Source organism: Delphinus delphis, chromosome 15 (assembly GCF_949987515.2).
Source record: "Delphinus delphis chromosome 15, mDelDel1.2, whole genome shotgun sequence".
Classification (NCBI taxonomy): Eukaryota; Metazoa; Chordata; class Mammalia; order Artiodactyla; family Delphinidae; genus Delphinus; species Delphinus delphis.
The window spans coordinates 22507108-22531023 of record NC_082697.1 but is presented as its reverse complement, the minus strand read 5'-3'; the positions used below and the strand labels follow the sequence as shown (position 1 = coordinate 22531023).

The 23916-nt window shown below is 42.0% G+C and overlaps 1 protein-coding gene across 10 annotated transcripts in view; it reads left to right on the top strand.

The window, feature by feature from the left end:
* The window catches only part of DLGAP4 (DLG associated protein 4), a 201320-nt gene extending 177928 nt beyond the window's left edge, over positions 1-23392 (top strand). For 9 of the 10 annotated variants that reach the window (XM_060030850.1, XM_060030847.1, XM_060030848.1 and 6 more), the window contains 3 exons: positions 19613-19704; positions 20592-20747; positions 21593-23392. In XM_060030850.1, coding sequence (XP_059886833.1) covers positions 19613-19704; positions 20592-20747; positions 21593-21811 — 467 coding nt within the window. In that variant the 3' untranslated portion in view covers positions 21812-23392. Of the gene's footprint in view, positions 1-19612; positions 19705-20591; positions 20819-21592 lie in introns of all 10 variants that reach the window. The other variant, XM_060030851.1, reaches the window with a different exon arrangement.
* Positions 23393-23916: the final 524 nt, after the last annotated feature.

Sequence of the window (23916 nt, the reverse complement as noted above, 5' to 3'; positions counted from 1 at the left end):
ATGGCTGTAACAGTAGGTCAGCAATTCAGCAGGAGCATGGCAAGAACATCTCATCTCTGCTCCAAGATGTCTGGGGCCTCGTCTGGGATGACTCAGGGCCTGATAGCCGAGGGAAGGAATTACCTGAAGGTAGTTCACTCACATGCCTGGTGCCTAGTCCAGAGTGACCTAAAGAGCAGGACTGCTTGCCGGGGCCCCTGTGTATCTCTCCTCCACGGGACTTTGCTTCCTCACGGGCAGCCTCGGGGCAGTCAGACTTCTTACCTGTTGGCTCCGGGCTCCAGGCTAACAAGGCTGCCTTGCCTTTGATGACCTCGCCTCAGAACTCACCTGGGATCTCTACCGCTGTATTTTACTGGCGACAAGAAGTCACAAGCCCACCCAGGTTCAAGGACGGGGAGAATTAGACCCCGCCTCTTGATAGGGGAGTGTCAGGGTTCTAGAAGAACTCGAGAGACAGGAGACACTGCTGGGGTCATCTTTGGAAAATACAGTCTGCCACAATACAGAACCAGTTCAATCTAATATGCAGCAGTTACAAAGAGCGCTTTTACTACTGAACAGTGTGTTGTGAAGTTCTGTCTAGTTTGACGCATACAGATCTGCTTCAGTTTGGTTAAATTCTGTGACGTGTTCAGTGAGATACATGAAATACTGCATTTTCTTTGCCCACGTTCCTGATGATGGGTGTTTAGGTGTTTTCAGTGTTTTATCAGCTTCTTGGCACACGTCTTTCTTGGCATCATATGTGAGAGAATCTCTCTAGGATACTTACCTTCCTTGGACAGAATTGCTGGATGGATGGAAACATTTTATATTTTAATCAGTTCTGCCTGATCGCTCTCCAAAGATTATACCAGTGTATCCTTACACCAACAGTGTTGGAAAATTTCCATTTCTCTGATATCCTCACTGATGCTTGATCCCGTCAGACTCTAAATTAATTATTTGGTAAGTGGAAAAGTATATCTGGTTGATTTATTTTGTATTTACTTTGTTATTTGAGAAGCTATGCATATTTTCATTAGTTTATTGGCTCTTTCAACTTTTTCTCCTGTGAATTGCCCAGATAGTTCATTTTTCTATTGCATTGTCAGTGTTTTGAAAATTGATTTGTAGCTCTTTATATATGTGGATACTTAATACTATGTCATATATATATTGTTTTATTTTATATATTTATATATATATGAATGCTTGTGGGATCTTAGTTCCCCAACCATGGATTGAACCTGGGCCCCCTGCAGTGAAAGCACCGAGTCCTAACCACTGGACCGTCAGGGAATTCCTAAAATTAATGATGTCTTTATCACTTTTTTTTGGCTTGTTTTTTTGGCCATGCCACACAGCTTGCGGGATCTTAGTTCCCTGGCCCCCTGCAGTGGACCACCAGGGAATTCACGAAATTAATGATGTTTTTATCACTATTATTTTTGTTTTTTGGGGTTTTGTTTTTTTGCGGTACGCGGACCTCTCACTGTTGTGGCCTCTCCTGTTGCGGAGCACAGGCTCCGGACGTGCAGGCTTAGCGGCCATGGCTCACGGGCCCATCTGCTCCATGGCATGTGGGATCTTCCTGGACCAGGGCACGAACCCGTGTCCCCTGCATCAGCAGGTGGACTCTCAGCCACTGCGCCACCAGGGAAGCCCCATCTTAACCATTTTTAAGTGTCCAGTTCAGTGGTATTAAGTGCATTCACATTGTTGTACAGCACAGAAGCTGTGCTATTTTACATTCCTGCCAATAGTGCACAAGAATTACAGTTTCTCCACATCCCTGCCAACACTTGCTGTTTTGTTTTCTTTTGATAGTAGCCTTCCTAATGCGTATGAGGTGGTATCTCATCGTAGTTTTATTTTTAATTTTTATTGGAGTATAGTTGATTTACAGTGTTGTGTTTCAGGTGTACAGCAACGTGAATCAGTTATACATATACATATATCCACTTTTTTAATATTCTTTTCCCATATAGGTCATTACAGAGTATTGGGTAGAGTTCCCTGTGCTATACAGTAGGTCCTATTAGTTAGCTATTTTATATACAGTAGTGTATGTCAATCCCAATCTCCCAATTTATCCCTTTCCCCCTTGCCCCCTGGTAACCATAGGTTTGTTTTCTACATCTGTGAGTGTATTTCTGTTTCGTAAATAAGTTCATTTGTACCATTTTTTTAGATTCCACATATAAGTGATACCGTATGATATTTATCTTTCTCTGTCTGACTTCACTCAGTGTGACAATCTCCAGGTCCATCCATGTTGCTGCAAATGGCATTATTTCATTCTTTTTTATGGCTGAGTAATATTCCATTGTATATATGTACCACATCTTCTTTATCCACTCCTCTGTCAATGGACATTTATGTTGTTTCCATGTCTTGACTATTGTAAATAGCACTGTAATGAACATTGGGGTGCATGTATCTTTCTGCATTATGGTTTTCTCCAGATATATGCCCAAGAAGTGGGATTGCTGAATCAAAGGGCAGCTCTATTTATAGTTTTTTAAGGAAAAAATTTACATTCCCACCAACAGTGTAGGAGGGTTGCCTTTTGTCCACACCCTCTCCAGCATTTATTGTTTGTAGATTTTTTGATGATGGCCATTCTGACCGGTGTGAGGTGATACCTCATTGTAGTTTTGATTTGCATTTCTCTAATAATTAGTCATGTTGAGCATCTTGTCATATGTTTGTTGGCCATTTGATTTTTTGGGGGGAGAAATGTGTGTTGAAGTCATTTGCCCATTTTTGAATCAGGTTGGGATTTCTTTGGTTGTTAAGTTTTAGGAGTTCTCTATATATTCTAAATATTAATCCCTCATCCAGATATATGACTTGCAAATATTTTCTTCCATTCTGTGAGTTACCCTTTTACTCTGTACGTAATGACTTTTAGTGAACAAAATTTTTAAATTTTCAGGAAGTCCAGTTTTTCTATTTTTTCGTTGTTTCCCTGTGCCTTTGGTGTTAGAGCTAAGAAATCATTGCCAAATCCAATGTCCTGAAGCTTTTGTCCTATATTTTCTTATAAGAATTTTGTTGTTTTAGGTTTTAAATTTAGGTTCTTGATCTATTTTGAGTTATGGTATCACATAACAATCTAACTTCACTTTTTTGCATGTGGATATCCAGTTTTCTCCACACCACTTGTTGAAAATATTGTTCTTTCCCCATTGAGTGGGTTTGGTACCCTTGTCACAAATCATTTGATCATGTTTGCAAAGGTTTACTTCAGGGCTGCTATTTTATTCCATTGATCTGTATGTCTGTCTTTAGGCCAGTACCACGCTGATTTGATTATTGTGGCTTTGTAGTAAGTTCTGAAATCAGGATGTGTGAATCCTCCTGTTTTATTCTTTTTTAAGATTGCTTTTAATGTTTGGGATGCCCTGAGATTCCATATGAATTTTAAGATGGATTTTTCTATTTCTGCAAAAAACATTATTGGAATTTTGATAGGAATTGTATTGAATCTGAAGATTGCTTTGGGTAGTATTGACTTTTTTTTTTTTGGCGGTACGCGGGCCTCTCACTGCTGTGGCCTCTCCCGTTGCGGAGCACAGGCTCCGGACGCGCAGGCTCAGCGGCCATGGCTCATGGGCCCAGCTGCTCCGTGGCATGTGGGGTCTTCCCAGACTGGGGCACGAACCCGTGTCCCCTGCATCGGCAGGTGGACCCTCAACCACTGCGCCACCAGGGAAGCCCAGTATTGACTTTTTAACAGTATTAAGTCTTACAGTTCATGAACATGGGACTTGTTTCCATTTATCATATCTTCTTAATAACTACAAAACAGCAGTGTTTTGTAGTTTTCATTGTGTAAGTCTGTCACCTCCTTAATTAGTTAATTCCTAAATATTTTATTCTTTCTGATGCTATTGTAAATGGAATCGTTTTTGTAATTTCCTTTTCAGGTTGTTTATTGTTAGTATTAGAAATGCAACTGATTTTTGTGTGTTGACTTTGTATTCTGCCTACTTTGCTGAATTCATTTATTCTATCGGGAGTTTTTTGGTGGAATCTTTAGGGTTTTCTATGTATAAGATCGTATCATCTGCAAACAGAGATAATTTTACTTCTTCCTTTCCTATTTGGATGCCTTTTATTTCTTTTTCTTGACTAACTGCTCTGGCTAGAACTTCCAGTCCTATGTTGAGGTAAAGTGATGAATGTGGGCATCCTTGCCTTATCCTCGATCTTAGAGAAAACACCCTGGAGTATGATGTTCGCTGTGGGTTTTTCATGTATGGCTTTTATTTTGTTGATGTAGTTTCATGTAGTTCCTAGTTTGTTGAGTGTTTTTCTCATGAAAGAGTGTTGAATTTTGTCAGATGCTTTTCCTGCATCAATTGAGATGATTGTGTGGTTTCTCCCCTTCATTTTGTTGATGTGGCATGTTACACTGACTAGCTTTCATATGTTGAACCATCCTTATAATAAATCCCACTCGGTCATATGTATAATCCTTTTAATATACTGCTGAATCCTGTTTGCTAATATTTTGTTGAGGATTTTTGCATCAGTGTACATAAGGGATGATGGTCTCTAGTTTTCTTGTAGTGTTTTTTTCTGGCTTTGGTATCAAGGTAATGCTGGATTCATAGAATGAGTTAGGAAGTGTTTCCTCCTCTTCAGTTTTTTGGAAAAATTTGAGAAGGAGTGGTGTTAGTCATCTTTAAATGTTTGGTAGAATTCAGCAGTGAAACCACTGGGTCTAGAGCTTTTCTTTGTTGGGAAATTTTTGATTACTGATTCAAAACTATTCAGATTTTCTATCTTTTCATGATTTAGTCTTGGTAGGTTTTGTGTTTCTATGAATTTGTCCATTTCATCTAGGTTATCCAATTTGTTGGTGTACAGTTGTTCTAGTACTCCCTTATAATCTTTTTTATTTCTGTAGAATTGGTAGTAATGTCCCCACTTTCATTTTTTATTTTAGTATTTGAGTCTTTTCTTTTTTTCTTAGTCTATCTAGTTAAAGTTCTGTCAGTTTTGTTGATCTTTTTGAAGAACCAACTTTTGGTTTTTTGATTTTTCTCTGTTGTTTCCCTATTCTCTATTTCATTTAGCTCTGTTCTAATCTTTATTATTTCCTTCCTTCTGCTAGCTTTGGGATAGTTTGTTTTTTCTAGTTTCTTAGGTTGTAAAGTTAGGTTGTTGATTTTAGATCTTTCCTAAGTTTTTTTTTTTAAAGGGTACATAGTGGTGACTTTTTTTTTTTGCTGCATTGCGTCTTCATTGCTGCATGCAGGCTTCCTCTAGTTACGGCTAGCAGGGGCTACTCTTTGTTGTGGTGTGCGGGCTTCTCCTTGCGGTGGCTTCTCTTTGTTGTGGCGCACAGGCTCTAGGCATGTGGGCTTCAGTAGTTGTGGCATGCAGGCTCAGTAGTTGTAGCTCACGGGCTGTAGAGCGCAGGATCAGTAGTTGTGGCGCACAGACCTAGTTGCTCCACGGCATGTGGGATGCTCCTGGACCACGGCTCACTGGAAAGATGTTTTGAAGTCTCTGCTTTCCTCACTGATTAGTGATGCCAGTCAGTCATAATAACCACTGCCAGATTGCTACGCACACAGGGGTGTGTTTCTCAGTTCTGTTCTGCTGCCCTTTTGTCTATTTCTGTGTTAACACGACTTTTAGTTGCCGTAGCTTCTTAACATGCCTTGGCATCTGATAGGGTGAATCCCCTTCCTTATTCTTTTTGTTCAGAAAGGAAAAGTCTATATCTTCATTCTTCCAATACCAATTTGAGAATTAGTATATCAAGTTCCTCAGAAAAATTTTCCTGGGTCGCTGACTAGAAATAGAGTTTACAGATTACTTTGGGAAAAACTGATACCTGAGAAATATTGAGTCTTCTTAGCTATGAATGAAGTTTATCTCTCCATTTATTCAAGATCTCCATTTTATATCCTTCCATTCAAGTTTGATTAATATATCTAGGAAGGCCTTATGCATTTTTATTAGATTTATTCCTTGGTACTTTCTAGTTTTTGTTTTGGTAGTAAAATGAATTTTTATATTTGCATACTCTGATTAGTTATGTTGAGACTTCTACATTGATCTTGTGTCCAGCAACCTTGTACAACTCTCAGTCCTCTTAGATTTGCATAATAAATGATCATATTATTTGCTCTAGTGGCAATTTTATGTCTTTTTTTAAAGATTTATTTATTTTATTTATTTTATTTTTGGCTGCATTGGGTCTTTGTTGTTGCACGTGGGCTTTGTCTAGTTGCGGCGAGTGGGAGCTACTCTTCATTGTGGTGCGTGGGCTTCTCATTGCAGTGGCCTCTCTTGTTGCGGAGCTCGGGCTCTAGGCACGCAGGCTTCAGTAGTTGTGGTGCGTGGGCTCAGCAGTTGTGGCTTGCGGGCTCTAGAGCACAGGCTCAGTAGTTGTGGCACACAGGCTTAGTTGCTCTACAGCACGTGGGATCTTCCCGGACCAGGGCTCGAACCCTTGTCCCCTGCAATAGCAGGTGATTTCTTAACCACTGCGCCACCAGGGAAGCCCTGTGTTTCTCTTTCTAATCTTCCTGTGTCTCATGCATATCTTGTCTAACTGCAAGAGTGTCAGGACATTGTGTGATAGTGGGAAGAAAGCAGCATCCCTCCCTTGGTCCTGACCTTCATCCACTCAGTGAGTGTTTACTGAGTTCCTACCGTATACTGCACAGGCACTATTTTAGCTTCTGGGGATGTAGCAGAACAACACAAGGTCCCTGCCTTCGTGGAGCTTACATTCTCATGGGGAGAGACAGAAAATAACCAACTAAACATATAATATGCAAGATGGTTAGACATGCAACAGAGAAAACAAGGCACAGTAAGAGCAGGATGAAGAGTGCTGCCTGGCTGGGGGCAGTGTTGCTGCCCCACACAGTGTGGTCAGCAAAGGCCTCCCAGGTAAGGTGACCTTGGAGCAGAAACCTGAAGGAAGGAAGAGAGAAGTCTTAGAGCTCTGGAGATCAGAGAACTCCAGTGGTGGGCAAGCGCCTGACGTCTTCTAGGGCTGGAGAAGGCGGCCAGTGTAGCTGCAGGAGTGAGCAGAGAGAGGTGGGGAATGGAGTCCGTGTGGTGGGGCCTCAGAGGTGTCAAAGGCTTGGCTTTGACTCCCAAAAGAGAATGTGTTGGAGAGTGCAATGTGACATTCTTTTTTACAGGATTAATCTAGTTTCTCTGTTCAGAAGAGAGTGGGGAGAGGGGCACAAGTGGAAGCCAGGAAATGAGTTAGGAGGAAGTAACATAATCTGGGAAAGAGGAGATGGTGGTGGCCATGGAGCATTTAAGGGAGGGGTCAGATTCTGGGTATACTTGGAAGGCAGAGCAGGATTTCCTGATAGATTGGATATGGAGTAAGAGTGAAAGGAGTCCAAAATGGTTTGGAGTCTGAGTGACAGAAAGGATGGCATTGCCACTGCGATAGGGAAGACTAGTGTAGATGTTAGGAGAAAAGTCAGGAGTTCAGTTTTAGACATGTTTAATTTGATACACATTATTAGGTATCAGAGTGGAGAGGTGAAGCAGGCAGTTGGTATATGAGTCTGGAGAGAGGTCCAGGTTGGAGATCAATTTGGGAGTCATGAAAGTATAGGCAGTTCCCAAATGAGATGAGAATTCTCAAGAAGAGAGAATCAACCGTGTCAAATGCTTTTCTGAAGGACACAGCAGGTCAGACTTAACACATGCAAGGTCATTACAGACTTGAAGAGCTGGTCTGCTTTGGAGATGGTGGGGAGCAGAGGAAGGGACAGCCTGATTGGAGAAGGATTAAGAGAAAATAGGAGTGACCGGGAGACCACAAGTATAGACAACTCCATTGATGAATTTTTCTGTAATGGGAGCAGAGGAATGAAGGGATATACGGGTCAAAGGGGGAGGGCTGGAGTTTTTGTTGTTCTTTTTATTTTTAAATTGAATTATACAAGCATGTTTTTGTATTGTTGAGAATGAACTTGTAGGGAAGGGGAAATTCATCATGCAGTAGAGAAAGGGGATAACTGTTGAGTGATATTCTTAGGTAGGTGAGAAGGAACTGAATTAATGCCCAAGTAGAGGATACATAGTTCCTCCATAGTGATAGGAGGAAGGTGTTTGGGGGGCACTCTAGCGGGAGAGCAGAGTTATCACTGCAGAGTGAGAAAGCGGGAGGGGGCATTGGGAGGTTTGAGGAGCAGCGTCTGAAACGGTCGTCTAGGAGACAGTCATCTAGGAGAGCGCAGGGGCCACTGAGATGAGGCTGTAGAGGGAGAACTGGGCAGGGGGGGTGTTAATCCAAAAGATTAACTTGTTTTTATTTTGTCGTCAATGTAATTTTGTTGTATTTAGGGAATGTGTATCACTGCACTTTCTGTAAAATGGTGAATTTGTCCGTTTCTCCTTAAAATTCTGTCAAATTTTGCTTTATATTATTTTGAAGGTATCTTAGACGCATCAAGTCTAGAATGTAATATTCCTGGTGAATGTTTAGTGATCCACTCTCCCTATTTTTCTGGATGTCTGTTTGTGTTTTGCCTCAAAGTCTTATTTTATGTGTTATAAGTATTGCTGTACCAGCTTTCCTTTGGTTAGTGTTCATCTGGTACACTGCTTTCCATCCTTTTACTTTCAATTTTCATGTGCCTCATAATGTCTCTTATAATCAGCATATACCTGGATTTTGTGTTTTGTTCAGTGTGTTGATTTTTATTTCAGAAGTAGAAAATGTCATCCATTTACGATGGGATTTCATTGTTTGGATTTATTCCTATCATGTTATTTTGTGCTCTTCATTCTACTTTTTTTGTTTAATTTATTATTTATTTTTGGCTGCATTGGGTCTTTGTTGCCGTGCGCGGCCTTCCTCTAGTTGCGGCGAGCAGGGGCTACTCTTTGTTGCGGTGCATGGGCTTCTCATTGTGGTGGCTTCTCTTGTGGAGCACGGGCTTTAGGTGCCTGGGCTTCAGTAGTTGTGGCATGCAGGCTCAGTGGCTGTGGCTTGTGGGCTCTAGAGCGCAGGTTCAGTAGTCGTGGTGCGAGCTTTGTTGCTCCGCGGCATGTGGGACCTTCCCAGACCAGGGCTCGAACCTGTGTCCCCTGCATTGGCAGGCGGGTTCTTAACCACTGTGTCACCAGGGAAGACCCATTCTACTTTTTTGAGGTTTCTTTTATTCCTCTCTCTTTTCTTGCTTTCTTTTGCATTAACACACCTCTCTCTCCATTCCCTTTGCTATTTTGAGGCTGTGTTAATTGGGATTAGGTTTGCCTATAAATAACATTTAAAAAAAAAAGAAAAGAAAAAGTGGTTTGAACAAGACTATTTATTTCTCTCACATTCAAGAATGTCTGAGATAGTAATGCTGGAGCCCCAGGCTTCTTTCTTCTTGAGGTTTGATGTCATAATTGGCTTCCATTCACAAGATCTTTTCATTTTTCCAAGTGGCTGCTGGATTCCAGAACCCCAAGTGCATTCCAGCAGCAAAGGAACCAGTTGCAAAAAAGAGCAAGCCGGCCCCGCACACCACTTCCACTTCCCCCACTTTGACCAGCTACTCACAGCTTGTTGCAAGGGTAGCCTAGGAAATGCCTGAGTTCGGGCTGCCATGTGCCCAAGTTAAAAACCACAGGTCCCCACAGATCACTTGTTTTCCGACGCCTGTGCAGTGCTTGGTAGATAGAGTGTGCACATCCTAGAGATATGACATCACACTCACAGCAGAAGTCCTTATTCCAGTCCTGATGCTAGTGTAACTTGTTCTGTGATTCTAATACTTTGCATACCATACCTCGTATTTTCCATTTGACAATACTTTGTCCTGGAAAATTCACAGTATGCCTGAGAAATTTCTGTGTTTTATTTCATCTGAAAAAAGCTGCTACTTGACACGAAGAAAAAAAAAGGTTCTACTTCTGAGGGAGAAGGAGAAACAAACACTGGGGACAACTAGCCACATCTGCCGCAGAAGTTACAACTGTATTTCTGTTCCATGAACCCTTAAAACTTTAAGTTACTCAACATCTTTACCTTTCTCCCAAACAACGCAAGAACCTTAAAATATGATTTATCTAATTGTTTCCTTATGGTTTAAAACCTCACAAATTATTATATAATTTTCAATTATATAATTACAGATAAATCTAAAGAAATACATGTATAAATAATAATTATCATGTTTATCATTTTCTTTGCTCACCTTTCTGATCTCAGATCTTCCTCTTGGATCATTTTCTTCTTTGCTGAGTTCATCCTTTAGAACTTTCTTTAGTGAGAACCTGTGAGCTGGCATTAACTCTGTTTTTATGTATCTGAAAATCTTTATTTTGCTCTCATTCTTCTTCTTAACCTTTATTTTCATTGTGAAATATACATGCAAAGAGTCAACAGAGTAAAGGAAAATAATAAAAAGAACACTCCTGTACGCACCAACTAGTTTACAAAATGGAATATTACCAGTGTCTTTGAACCCAGTGAGACAGCACCTTCTTTCTGCCATGGAGAACGCACTATCCTGAATTTTGTGTTAATTATACCCTTGCTTTTCTTTATACTTGTACCACATATATGTGTGACCCTAAGGAATATGCTGTTTAGTTTTGCCTGTTTTAGAAATTTATATTAATAGAAGCACAGTGTATGTATTCTTCTGAGGCTTGCCTTTTTTGATTCAGCCTTGTTTTTGAGATCCATCCATATTAATGCATGTACCTGTAGTTCATTGTTTTCATTGATATATCACGTTCCACTGTATGAATATGAATATACCATTGCTTATCCATTCCACTGATGAACACTTGAGTTGTTTCTAGTTTTTGGTTGTGAATAATTTTTTGTAACAGTATTGAGTTGTAATTTATATACCATAAAATTCACCCCTTTAAAGTATACAAAACAGCTAAAGTGGTTTTTAGCACATCCACAGAGTTGTGCAACCATCCCTGCTACCTAATTTTAGAACATTTTCATCACCCCAAAAAGAAACCTTGTACGCATTTGGCCATCATGCTGTATCCCTCTAAAACACTAATCTGCTTCATTCTCTATAGATTTGCCCATTCTGAACATTTCATATACATGGAGTCATACAATACGTGGTCTTTTATGTATGGATTCTTTCACTTTGCATAATGTTTTTGAAGTTTATCCATGTTGTAGCATGTTTCAGCACTTCACTCCTTTTTACTGCTGAATAATACTCCATTGTATGGATATATTGCATTTTGCGTATCCATTCATCAGTTGTTTCCACTTCTTGGCTATTATGTATTCTTTGAAACACAACAGTTTAATTTTAGTGAAGTTCAATTTTTTTTTCTTTTGTTGCTTGTCATTTGGTGTCAATTCTAAGAAGCCATTGCTAATCTAGTATTGTAAAGATTTACTCCTGTTTGCCTTCAAGAGTTTTATAGCTTTAGCTGTTACATTTAGGTCTGTGATCCATTTTGAGTTAATTTTTGTATATGGTGTGAGGTATTGGTCCACCTTCATTCTTTTACATTTGGATATCATTTGTCCAGCACCATTTGTTAGGGAGACTGTTCTTTCCCCATTGAATAGTCTTGGTACCCTTGTCAAAAATCAGTTGACCATAAATGTAAGGGTTTATTTATGGTCAACTGATTTATTTAAGGGTTTATTTCTGGACTCAGTTCTATTCCAGTGCATTGATGTACATGTGTACACTTATGCCAGTACCACACTGTTGTAATTACTGTAGCTTTGTAATAAGGTTTGAAATTGGAAAGTGTGAGTCCTCCAGCTTTACTTTTTAAATAAAAATAAAAGAAGTTTATTGCCAGCTCTCAGGTTCTCACTAAAGGAAGTTCTAAAGTTCATATTTCGTTCTTGCATTTCCATATGAATTTTAGAATCAGCTTGTCAGTTTCTGCAAAAAAGGCAGCTGGGATTTTATTTTAATAGGGATTGTGTTAAATCAGTAATTCAATTTGATGAGTGTTGCCCTCTTACTTTAAAGTATTCTGATCCATGAACATGGGCTATCTTGCCATTTACTTAGGTTTTTGAAATTTTCTTTCAATAATGTTTTGTAATTTTCAGTAGACAGGTCCTACATTTCTTTTAAATTTATTCCTAAGTATTTTATTCTGTTTGATGGCATTGTAAATGAAATTGTTTTCTTAATTTCATTTTCAGATGTTCATTGTTACCATATAGAAATACAAATGACTTCTGTATGTTGATCTTGTATGCTGCAACCTCACTGTTTTTTGGGGGATTCTTCAGAATTTTTTACATACAAGAGCATTTAATCTGAGAATAGAGATTGTTTTACTTTTTTCTTTCCAGCCTGGATTCCTTTTATTTTGTTTTTTGCCTAATGGCCCTGGCTCCAACACAAAGTTGAATAGATGTGGCAAGGGCAGGGGCATCCTTGTTTTTGTCTCATTCCTGATCTCAGGGATAGATTATTCAGTCTCACACCATTAAGTTGATATAAACTGTGGGTTATTATGAACATATTTGACCATGTCTCCTCTATAAGAGTTCTCTAAGGTATATACTGGGAAACGTTTGGGTCACAGAGTATGCCTGTGTTCAGATTTATAAGAAATGCCAAATTGTTCTCCACAGTGATTACACCAATTTATTAGTCCCTCAGCACTGTGTGAAAGTACCCATTGCTCTACATCTTTGCTTACACTTAGTATGTAATAGGTTTTTTCTTTCCCCCAATCCACAGCTATAAAATAGTGGTTATAATTTGTATTTCATTGGTTACTAATGGCATTGAGCATCTTTTCACATATTAGCCATTTATGTTCCCTCCTCTGTGAAATGCCTGCTCATATGTTTTGCTCATTTTTCTATTAAGTGGTCTTTTTCTTAATTGCCTCATCGGTGATCATTACATATCTAGATTCTGGAACCTTTGTCAGTTATATGTATTGTAAATGTCTTCTCCCAGTTTGCAACTCATCTTTTCATTTTCTTTATGGTATCTTTTGAATGAATGGATACTTTTGTAAATTTATCAATCTTTTCCTTTATGGTTTATACTTTTTTGTATGTTAAGAAATCCATCCTTCTCCCAAAGTCAGAAAGATATTTTACTATTTACTTGTAAAGTTTTCGAGTTGTCTTCCACATTTAAGTCCTTGATCCCTTGGAATTAATTTGTCTGCATGGAGTGAGATAAGGCTCTATGTTAACTTTTTCTCATTGGACAATAATTTATTAAAATGTTCATCCTTATCCTGTTGATATGCAGTACAGCCCTGACAAATATCAGGTTTCCTATATGTGTTGATCTATTTCTGAGCTTTCTATTCTGTTCATTAGTCTATCCCTAGGCCCAAATCTGACTTTCTTCATTGTTATAACTGTCTAATGAATCTTGATAATTGGAAAGACAAGTTTCCCCAACCTGTTCTTCAAGAGTGTCTGGCATAGGCTCTTTGCTTTTCCATATAAATTGTAAGACTCAGCTTTTCAAGTTCCATGTTGAGGTTTTCATTGGAATTATATTAAATGTGTAGATCAGTTTGGTGGGAAGCTGACATGTTTATGAATAATTCTTTTCTATCCAAGAACATGATTATGTCTCTCCATTTATTTAGGTCTTCTTTAGTGTCTTTCATTTAAATTTTATATTTTCCACATAAAAGTTTTACATATTTTTTGAAGATTTGTTAGATTAGTATTTTAATTTTGGAGGGATGTAAGTGGTACTTTTTGTTACTGTATTTTCTGTTTATTGTTGATGAAATGCTCTTGGCCTTTCTATTGATCTTATATCTAGAAATCTTGCTGTATTCTTACTTTATTTGTAAATAAGGAATTGCTTTTAACCTTGTACCATTGAGTATGATGTTTACTATAGGTCTGTTGGAGGTACGCTTATTCTGGTTAAGAAAATTGTTGAATTTAATGAAATTTAGTGTATCTATTTAGATAATTTTTAATCTGTAATGTGGCAAATATTATTGATAGTTTTTTCTCCTTTCTTGCCTTCTTTTTGGATTAATCAAGTATTTATTTCCACTTTTTTCATGTTAGCTTATTATTAACAGTTATTCTCAAGATTACAACCTGCATCCCTGACTTTGTAAAGACTAAATTAGTACCTTTACCACTTCACAGATGATGCAAGGACCTTAGATCACTTTTATCCCCCTCCTAACCTGTGTACTATTGCTGTTAAGTATTTCAGTTCTATATATATGTTCTAAATGCCACAAGACATTATTTTTTGTTTTATACAATCAGTATTAGCCACATATTTACTCTTTCTGGTACTCTTCTCTCCTTTATTTCTTTGCTTCTAGTTAGGATCATTTTCCTTCTGCCTGAAGAACTCCCTTTAGTATTTATTTTAATGCAGTATTTATCTCAAAATGTATTTTTCCCTCTTTTTTTTTTTTTTTTTTTTGTTTTTTTTGCGATATGCGGGCCTCTCACTGCTGTGGTCTCTCCCGTTGCGGAGCACAGGCTCTGGACGCGCAGGCTCAGCGGCCATGGCTCACGGGCCCAGCCGCTGCGCGGCATGTGGGATCTTCCCGGACCGGGGCACGAACCTGTGTCCCCTGCATCGGCAGGCGGACTCTCAACCACTGCGCCACCAGGGAAGCCCTCCCTCTTTTTTTGAACAGTATTTTTTTAAAACTGTCCTCCAGGAGGCAGGCTTTTGTTTGTTATTATTTTTAAATTTTATTTACTCTTTTGGCCGCGGCATGCGGGATCTTAGTTCCCTGAACAGGGATCAAACCCGTGTGCCCCCTGCAGTGGAAGTGCGGAGTCTTTAACCACTGGACTGCCAGGGAAGTCCCTGAACAGTATTTTTGCTAAGTATAGAATTATAGGTACGTACTGATCTTCTTTCAACACTTTATAAATATGTCTTTATGTCCTGGTTTCTAGCCTTTCTATTGAAAAGTCAACTGTCAGTCTTCCTGCTGCTTCTTTGAAGAATAATTTGTTTTCTCCCCTTTGTCGCTTTTAAGATTTTTTCTCCTGTGTTTGAGTTTTATCCATTTTACTGTGATACCTAGGTATGGTTTTCTTTGTATTTTTCCAACTTGATGCTCACAGGGTTTCTTGAATCTGCAGCCTTAATAACTCTCATCAGTTTCAGAAAAGTCTTGGCCATCATTTCCTCAAATTTCTGCTCCATGTTATTTCTTCTCTACTTGTGGACTCCAATTACACATATTTTAGACTGCCACATGTTATGCTTCTTCATTCTCTCTTCTGTATTTTCCCTTTTTTTTTTCTTCCTCTGGACCTCAGTCTGGATATTTTCTACTGGATTATTTTATAGTTCAGCTGTAACCAATCTATTAAACCTATCTATTACAGTCTTTTTTTTTTTTACATCTTTATTGGAGTATAATTGCTTTACAATGGTGTGTTAGTTTCTGCTTTATAACAAAGTGAATCAGCTATACATATACATATGTTCCCATATCTTTTCCCTCTTGCGTCTCCCTCCCTCCCACCCTCCCTATCCCACTCCTCCAGGTGGTCACAAATCACCGAGCTGATCTCCCTGTGCTATGCGGCTGCTTCCCACTAGCTATCTACCTTATGTTTGGTAGTGTATATATGTCCATGCCTCTCTCTCGCTTTGTCACAGCTTACCCTTCCCGCTCCCCATATCCTCAAGTCCATTCTCTAGTAGGTCTGTGTCTTTATTCCTGTCTGACCCCTAGGTTCTTCATGACTTTTTTTTTTTCTTAAATTCCATGTATATGTGTTAGCATACAGTATTTGTCTTTTTCTTTCTGACTTACTTCACTCTGTATGACAGACTCTAGGTCTATCCATCTCATTACAAATAACTCAATTTCGTTTCTTTTTATGGCTGAGTAATATTCCATTGTATATATGTGCCACATCTTCTTTATCCATTCATCCGATGATGGACACTTAGGTTGTTTCCATCTCCGGGCTATTGTAAATAGAGCTGCAGTGAACATTGTGGTACATGACTCTTTTTGAATTATGGTTTTCTCAGGGTATATGCCCAGTAGTGGGATTGCTGGGTCATATGGTAGTTCTATTTGTAGTTTTTTAAGGAACCTCCATACTGTTCTCCATAGTGGCTGTACCAATTCACATTCCCACCAACAGTGCAAGAGGGTTCCCTTTTCTCCACACCCTCGCCAGCATTTATTGTTTCTAGATTTTTTGATGATGGCCATTCTGACGGGTGTGAGATGATATCTCATTGTAGTTTTGATTTGCATTTCTCTAATGATTAATGATGTTGAGCATTCTTTCATGTGTTTGTTGGCAGTCTGTATATCTTCTTTGGAGAAATGTCTATTTAGGTCTCCTGCCCATTTTTGGATTGGGTTGTTTGTTTTTTTGTTATTGAGCTGCATGAGCTGCTTATAAATTTTGGAATTAATCCTTTGTCAGTTGCTTCATTTGCACACATTTTCTCCCATTCTGAGGGTTGTCTTTTTGTCTTGTTTGTGGTTTCCTTTGCTGTGCAAAAGCTTTGAAGTTTCATTAGGTCCCATTTGTTTATTTTTATTTTTATTTCCATTTCTCTAGGAGGTGGGTCAAAAAGGATCTTGCTGTGATTCATGTCATAGAGTGTTCTGCCTATGTTTTCCTCTAAGAGTTTGATAGTTTCTGGCCTTACATTTAGGTCTTTAATCCATTTTGAGCTTATTTTTGTGTATGTTGTTAGGGAGTGATCTAATCTCATACTTTTACATGTAGCTGTCCAGTTTTCCCAGCACCACTTATTGAAGAGTCTATTGCAGTCTTAATTTCAGTTACTCTATTTTTTAGTTCTAGAATTTCCATTTGATTCTTTTTGATAGATTTCTGGTTCTTTGCTGAAATTCCTCATCATGTCATATATTTTCTGGGACATATTCACAGTCATTTTAAAGCCCTGGTCCTATACCTCTACATCCCTATAGTTCTTTTACTTTTTGCTGATTTTTCTCTTTTGGTGTGCAGTCATTTGGTCCTACCTCGTGGCATGCTTGGTAATTTTTATTCAATGCCAGAAACTGTATACGAAAAGTACAGAGAGAACTTGAAGCTCAGGATGATTTTTTTTTCTTCTTTTTTTTTGAAGACGATTTTCTATACTTTGAGAACGAATTTACTTTTGCTTCTTGCAGACAATTAGAGTAGGGCCAGACCAACTTAATCTAATATGGGATTGAGCTGGTTCAGAGCTGCAGCCTGGGGTATTTCCAAGCCCTTCCTCCTTGGCAGGCACTGAGCTCCAATTTTTGTTTCTCCCCCATCTTAAGACTGCTGGAAGCTTTGCTCAGCCTGATGCACTTTCCCCCAAGTCCTGTCTCCTCTGGTAGCTCCGAATTCCAGTTTTGGTCTCCCTGTCCCCATGGAACTGCCACAAGTTCTGCTTAGCTTCTCAGGCTCTGAACCACCACTTTCTGCTTGGCTTCTTAGCCCCTCAGCCTTGCGCTGCTTATAAACTGGGAGATGCCTTGGGGTAGAAGGCGGTTCAGAATATCAGGCTTGGCTGAATATAGTTTCCGTTCTCACTGACATCTTAGCCTCTCAAATTCTGGTTGCTTTGGTACTTTTTTAATACCCTGAAAGAGATTTTTTTGTTGTTTTTGGTATCTTATTTAGGTTTTATTTTTTTTAATTTTTCTTCATGGGAGGGTTCAGTTTGTCTGATAGTAACTGGTTTTTCATAGTCAGAATCAGAAGTCATTAGAATTTTCTAATGTTGAATCAGTCTTGTATTACCAGAATAAACCCAGCTGAGTTCTATTATTTTAGTACACTGTTGTACTTTTGTTAATATCTAATTTAATAATTTTGCCTTTCTTCAAAGGCAGAATTACTTGGCTGGTAATTTTCCTTTCTCATCCTTGTCCTGTTTTAGTACCAAGGTTATCTAGCTTCATAAAATGAGTTTGGGATGGTTCCTTTATTCATATTCTGAATCATCTCTCTGAATAAATTTCTTTTCTTCCATTCTCTCTGTCCTTTTAGAACTCTGATAGATGTATTTTAAGTCTCCCTCTCTCCTCCATGTCTCTCAGTCACTTTTTTAAAAATAGTCTCATCTTTTTAATACATCTAGTTGCTTCCTTTATTTCTTAAAAAATAAGGTACCTAAATGCAGTCTTATGGTTAGGAATTCTCAGGAGAGACTTTTCCTCTTATTCCCATCCTACTTTTTTTTTTAAAATTATTTTATTTTTGGCTGCATTGAGGTCTTTGTTGCTGTGTGCGGGCTTTGCTCTAATTGCAGCGAGCAGAGGCTAGTCTTCATTGCTGTGCACAGGCTTCTCATTGCTGTGGGTTCTCTTGTTGCAGAGCACAGCCTCTAGGTGCGCAGGTTCCAATAGTTGTGGCACACGGGCTTCAGTAGTTGTGGCTCACGGGCTCTAGAGCACAGGCTCAGTAGTTGTGGCACACGGGCCTAGTTGCTCCGCAGCATGTGGGTCCTCCCAGACCAGGGATCGAACCCACGTCCCCTGCATTGGCAGGTGGATTCTTAACCACTGCACCACCAGGGAAGCCCTCCTATCCTACTTTAGACCAAGCCAGGCACATATACCCACTACCTTCTGCGGGTGGGGGGTCATTTTATCCCCAGCAGCTTAGCTATTCATTTAAGACGCCTTGTCTTGTTAATCTAGCAGTGTAAGTGTTTTGTGCCAGGAGCTTTTTCATTCCTGTCCTCCTTGTCCTTATTGGTTTTCATCAGGGTTTATTCTTTGTGCTGTGTCCATCATGGCCCTTGTTTCTGTGATGCCTGATTTTTCTCTTGCACTAGTTCCAGAGCTCATGTTTTATCCCCTTCCATTGTCTTGCATCTCTTTTCAGAGTACCTTATCTCTGCTTTGAACTACTGTTTAAATATTTGTGGCTAAATGTCACACTTTTCATCTGCTCTCTGGCAACAACTATCTGGTGAATGTGCATCTGCCATTTACTGCTCCTATAACATGTTTAGCTCCTGTGTTGGTTCCTTTTTAATAACTAATAATTTCTGAATGAGGTGGAATTCCTCCTTCATGAGCTGCTGTAAGTAGACCACTGTGTAAGTAGACCACTGAACACTTCATGGTGAACGCTTCTGTTGGATTCTCTTTGCTTTAAGACTTTTATGTTCATAATGAAAGTGCCCTATTCTTGGCATGTCCTATGTTCTCTCAGGCTCCTGAAATTTGCTGTCATTTTCTGTTTATTTACTCTCAGGAAGAATTTGAATGTATAAAACAAGGATTATCTATTCCTGGAAGGTTTTGTAAAACCACACCTGTAAAACTACATAGGCCTGGTTCCTTTTTCTGGGGAAGATTTTTAACTCCTCCTTCAGTTTTTTAAAACAGTTATTGGCCTAATCAGATTTTCTATTTCTTCTTGAGTCTATGATAGTAATTTATGTTTTCCTGAAAATTTTTTCCATTTAAACTTAGTTTTTAAATTTATTGCCATAAAATGTCCTTAGCAACTAGGGGATGGGGCTCACTTTATGTGTCTGGTGTGCATTTTTCACAGTGAGAGTGGGTTAATGTGTAAATAAAATGAAGACTGACTGCCATCACCAAATGATGATTGGTGTCCTAATGCGGGGAGGGGAGGTGGAAGCCATGACCCTGATCCTGTGTTCCACCCCAGCAGACCCTGTGCTCTGCTCAGTCTTTTCCACCTTCTCTTTCTCAGTCTTAGGGAAAGTCCTCAGTGCTGTGGGCAGTGCCCAGCTACTGATGTCACAGAAATTCCAGCAGTTCCGGGGCCTCTGTGAGCAAAACTTGGTGAGTGTGATTCTTCTTCCTCCACAGTGGGTCTTCCAGCCAGATCCCCAGCTGGATTAGCCTCTAAGCCTCTGTGACCGCCTCTCTAACATGGAGAAGGTGCTGCTTCCTCATGGCATTGGAAAGATGACAGTGGTGTGTGTCAGTGCCTAGCACAGGAAAAGGGCCAGGAATGGTCCTTTCAGAGCTCTACTACCTTCTGAAATAGAAAAGTGAACTCTATGTAAAAACAACCACATGAAAGTTAAAAATCAGTTGGCACTGATTTATTTATATACAACATACTCTATATCTAAGAAGACAGTCAAGGTAAGAACTAAAGAAATAACCACCATGACACTTGGTGGGTTTCCCTCTCCTTCACCCTTGCCGCTAGGCAGCAGCTTTTCCTGTGGAGCCTCTTTCCATCTGGCAGGGGTGGTGTAACCCCCAGGGGTGGAGGACAGTGGCGAGTGTTTGTCTCTAGGACCGGTAGGGGTTTGGGTGTTCACTGGGGAAGTCCTGATAAGGAATGTGCTGTCAGAGAACAGAATGATGGGCTAGAAAGCACACGGATTCTGGAATCACACCCACCTGGAAGTGATCCTGCCTCCTCCCTGTAGCCCTTCAGTGGTGGCGAAGGCCTCAGTCCCCATGTGTGTGCAGGACCCACTCTCATGATAGGACTGTCTCTCTCTCCCAAAGCTCTCCACCATCAGGGCCAGGAGTAATCAGGAACTGGGTTCATTCGCTCATACAGATACTGACCCGACCCTGGGAACAGGAGAGTAAGACCAGGCCTCAAGGGAAGCCAACGAGGGCTGGCAGAGCTAGGAGACAGTACTTGGGATGGGGTGCAGGACAAGCCTCTGCCCTGCTTGCCCCGCTGATCCCCGTCTGTCCCACAGAACCCTGATGCCAACCCACGTCCAACAGCCCAGGACCTGGCAGGGTTCTGGGACCTGCTGCAGCTGTCCATCGAGGACATCAGCATGAAGTTTGATGAACTCTACCACCTCAAGGCCAACAGCTGGCAGCTGGTGGAGACCCCCGAGAAGAGGAAGGTGAGCATGGAGCAGTGCGGAGGGGAAGTCCAGGGACAAATTCCTGGTCGGCAATAACGCTGGCCACATCGGTCAGTGCTGCTTGGCTCCCTTCTCTGTGTGTCGTCTTTGAGCTGGGGGCTCACGTCCATCAGTGTGCGGGGTCCATGCTCGGCGCTCGTCCAGCATGCCACTCGCTCTGTGTAGTTGAGGCTGCCCCCCCGAAGCATGCCTTCCTGCCCTGCATGTTCAGAAAGTGGGAGACACATGCCCACAGCCCAGAGCACTAGCGTAGACACAGCCGTTGGAACCCTGGAGGTAGAAAAATGGTCCTTCTCCCAGGACCACGCTGCCAGGAGTACAGGGGTCTGGACCCGATTCTGCCTCCTGGGCCAGCCTCTTCCCTGAGGCTCAGGCTTCCATCTGTAAAACAGTGGCACCCAATGACCCCTTTGGTTATTGGTTACTGGACTGTGGCCCTTGTGAGTTCTGATCCCCTAGAATAGCATGTGAAATGTGACCTGGGAGTCGGAGGCCCTGAATTTAAATCCCATCTCTGGCTATATGATTCCTGCGTGAATTTCAGGTTCTCAGTGGTTCAGAGCAGGGGTGGGAAGAGGTGATCTGTCTGTCCCTTCCTACTAGAACATTCTAGGATTGTAAGCTTGCTTTTTGCTCCTATGCCTTGTGCTATTCCCACCATCATCGCTTCTTGTGGCTTCCTGATTCCAAATGTGTGTTGCTTGTGCCCGATGCGGGGAAGCTGGGGTGGAGGCTCCAGCTGCCAGCATACGGTGGGTGGTAGCACCACACAAAAGGTGGCACCTTTATTTTATTTTCCTTCTCTCCTCACTGTCTCACTAAAGGAAGAGAAGAAACTACCCCCTCCGGTCCCAAAGAAGCCAGCCAAATCCAAGCCGGCAGTGAGCCGCGACAAGGCCTCTGACGCTGGGGACAAGCAGCGTCAGGAGGCCCGCAAGAGGCTCCTGGCGGCCAAGCGGGCAGCTTCCGTGCGGCAGAACTCAGCCACGGAGAGCGCGGACAGCATCGAGATTTATGTCCCTGAGGCCCAGACCCGGCTCTGAGACCAGGAAGCAGGAAGCAAACAATTTTAAGTCATTAAAAAAAGAAACCTACAAACTAAATGCGAAAGGAACAAAATTTTCTCAACCTTCAGTGTGGTTATTCTGTCTAGAGACCCTGAGCCAACTTTCAAATTGACGCATACAAGGGCTCACAATTTGGCTTTCTTGGGTCCCTCCCAGCTTTAGGTTATGAAGACTTCACACAAAAAAATCAACAGAAACACAAAACTATAAAACTTTTTTTTCCTCTTGCTGGCCGTGGTGGACTAGATAGATGGACTTCGGCAACGCCCCGGCCCAGCCTCCAGACTACAGTCTTTTTACTTGCTCTATCTAATGAGAACTTAAACTAGCTTGTTTACAAGATGACGACAGCCCAAGGGCAGCCTTGGGCACCTGCCATGTCCTTCCTCCTTTTCCTGGCTACCCCAGCTCTGACCTTGGAGTTTTCATTCTTATGTTTTTCTCTTTTCCCTTAAGAGCTCACACAGGGGTCACCATCCTGACTATCGGCTTTCTGGTTCTCAGCCCTTTTTGTGGGTGAGCCCAGAGGACAGAGAGATGGACACGCGTCCCCTCCCCCACCGAGTGCTCACACACATGCACGCGCGCGCGCACACACGCAAATACAGGTTCCTCTCAGCAGAAGCAGCCCTCCCACTGTGATCTGCCAGCCCTAGGCAGCGTCAGGTGGGTGACTCGCCTCTCTGAGACCATGAGGAGGGCTGAAGTCTTTGGGGGGGTGGGGGTGGGAATGAGATAAAAACCACAGCTTACCACACTCCAGACTCCCGCCTTTTTCTTCTCTCCAGCCCCTTCTTCCTTCAGCAAAATGTATGACCTAGAGTGACTTGCAGGGGCCACTCGAGAGGGACCCCATTTTCCAGGGGTCACGTGTCCCTGGCCGAGCCTGTGTACAGTACCCGAGGGGCGGGCGGCTGTGTCTGTATGTATGTGTACATATGCACATAGACCTTAGAGTGTATATTTAACAAACGCCCCTCTGCTCACCCATGCCCACCAGCGCCACCGCTGGCTCTCGGGGGCACCTGGCAGGAGGCGGGTGTGTGAATAGCATATATTTTTACATGTACTATATCTAGGTGTGTGTACAAGTGTGTGTAAAAATATATACCTTGTGTGTAAGCAGCTCCCCCTTTTTTTGTCTCTCACCTGCCCCCCGCTCCCCGGCCATGGGCCCATCTGCCTGGCCTCTGAGTTTTCTATTTTTTTACCCCGGTCATCCTTCTCTCTCCCCTGCCCCCCAGCCCCACTCCCAGGGTGTCATGAGCCCTGAGCTGCGATGGCCCAGGCCTGCAGGGTGAGGTGGGGGGCAGGGAGGGCGAGGGCAAGGCCAGGCCTGCAGCAAGCTCCAAGCACGACGGCTGCGGCACTGGAGACGCCCTCGTGTCCAGCACCTGCCACAGGGGCCTGCTCTAGGGCCCATTCCAGCTTGGCCGCCGTCTGTGACCTTGGGCAAGTCACTTGACCTCTGTGTGCCTCAACTTCCTCCTCTGTAAAATGGGGACAGTCCCCGCCCCTCCCTACCTCACAGGCATGTTGTGAGAATAAATGAGGTAACGTGCACCACGGGCTCATGGTGTTATTGCAGCGGGGCGGGCCAGGCTGGGATGAGGCGGGTGGAGCAGACGCCCCAGGAGACAGCCAGACCCCTTCCAAGTGGCAGCTCCTTGGAGACAGGCTGACGAGTGTAAACTGTAACGCCAGCGCTCTCATGCACCAGCTCTGTGACCCCCAGCAAGAAAACTAAGCTCTCGGTTCCCTTCCCGAAAGATGAGTGTGAACATCTGCCTGACCAGCTTCCTCCAGAGAAATAAATGCTTCATCGTCGCTATGTGGGAGCTGAGATGGGCTGCTCACGCTGACGACTCGCGCCCCCTCCGCAGACCCCGACTCTGCGTGCGCTTCACCCAGGACGGGGCACTCGGTACCCCAGCCGCTGCCTGCACCCTGACAGTTACACGCACTGGATGCACTTCCTGAGCACCTACCCTGCTCATAGAGCTCACGCCCCGGTGGGGGAGACACGGAACATGCCATAGGTGAGTTCCAGTCTACAGCAGATGGTAGAAAAGGAGGTGCAG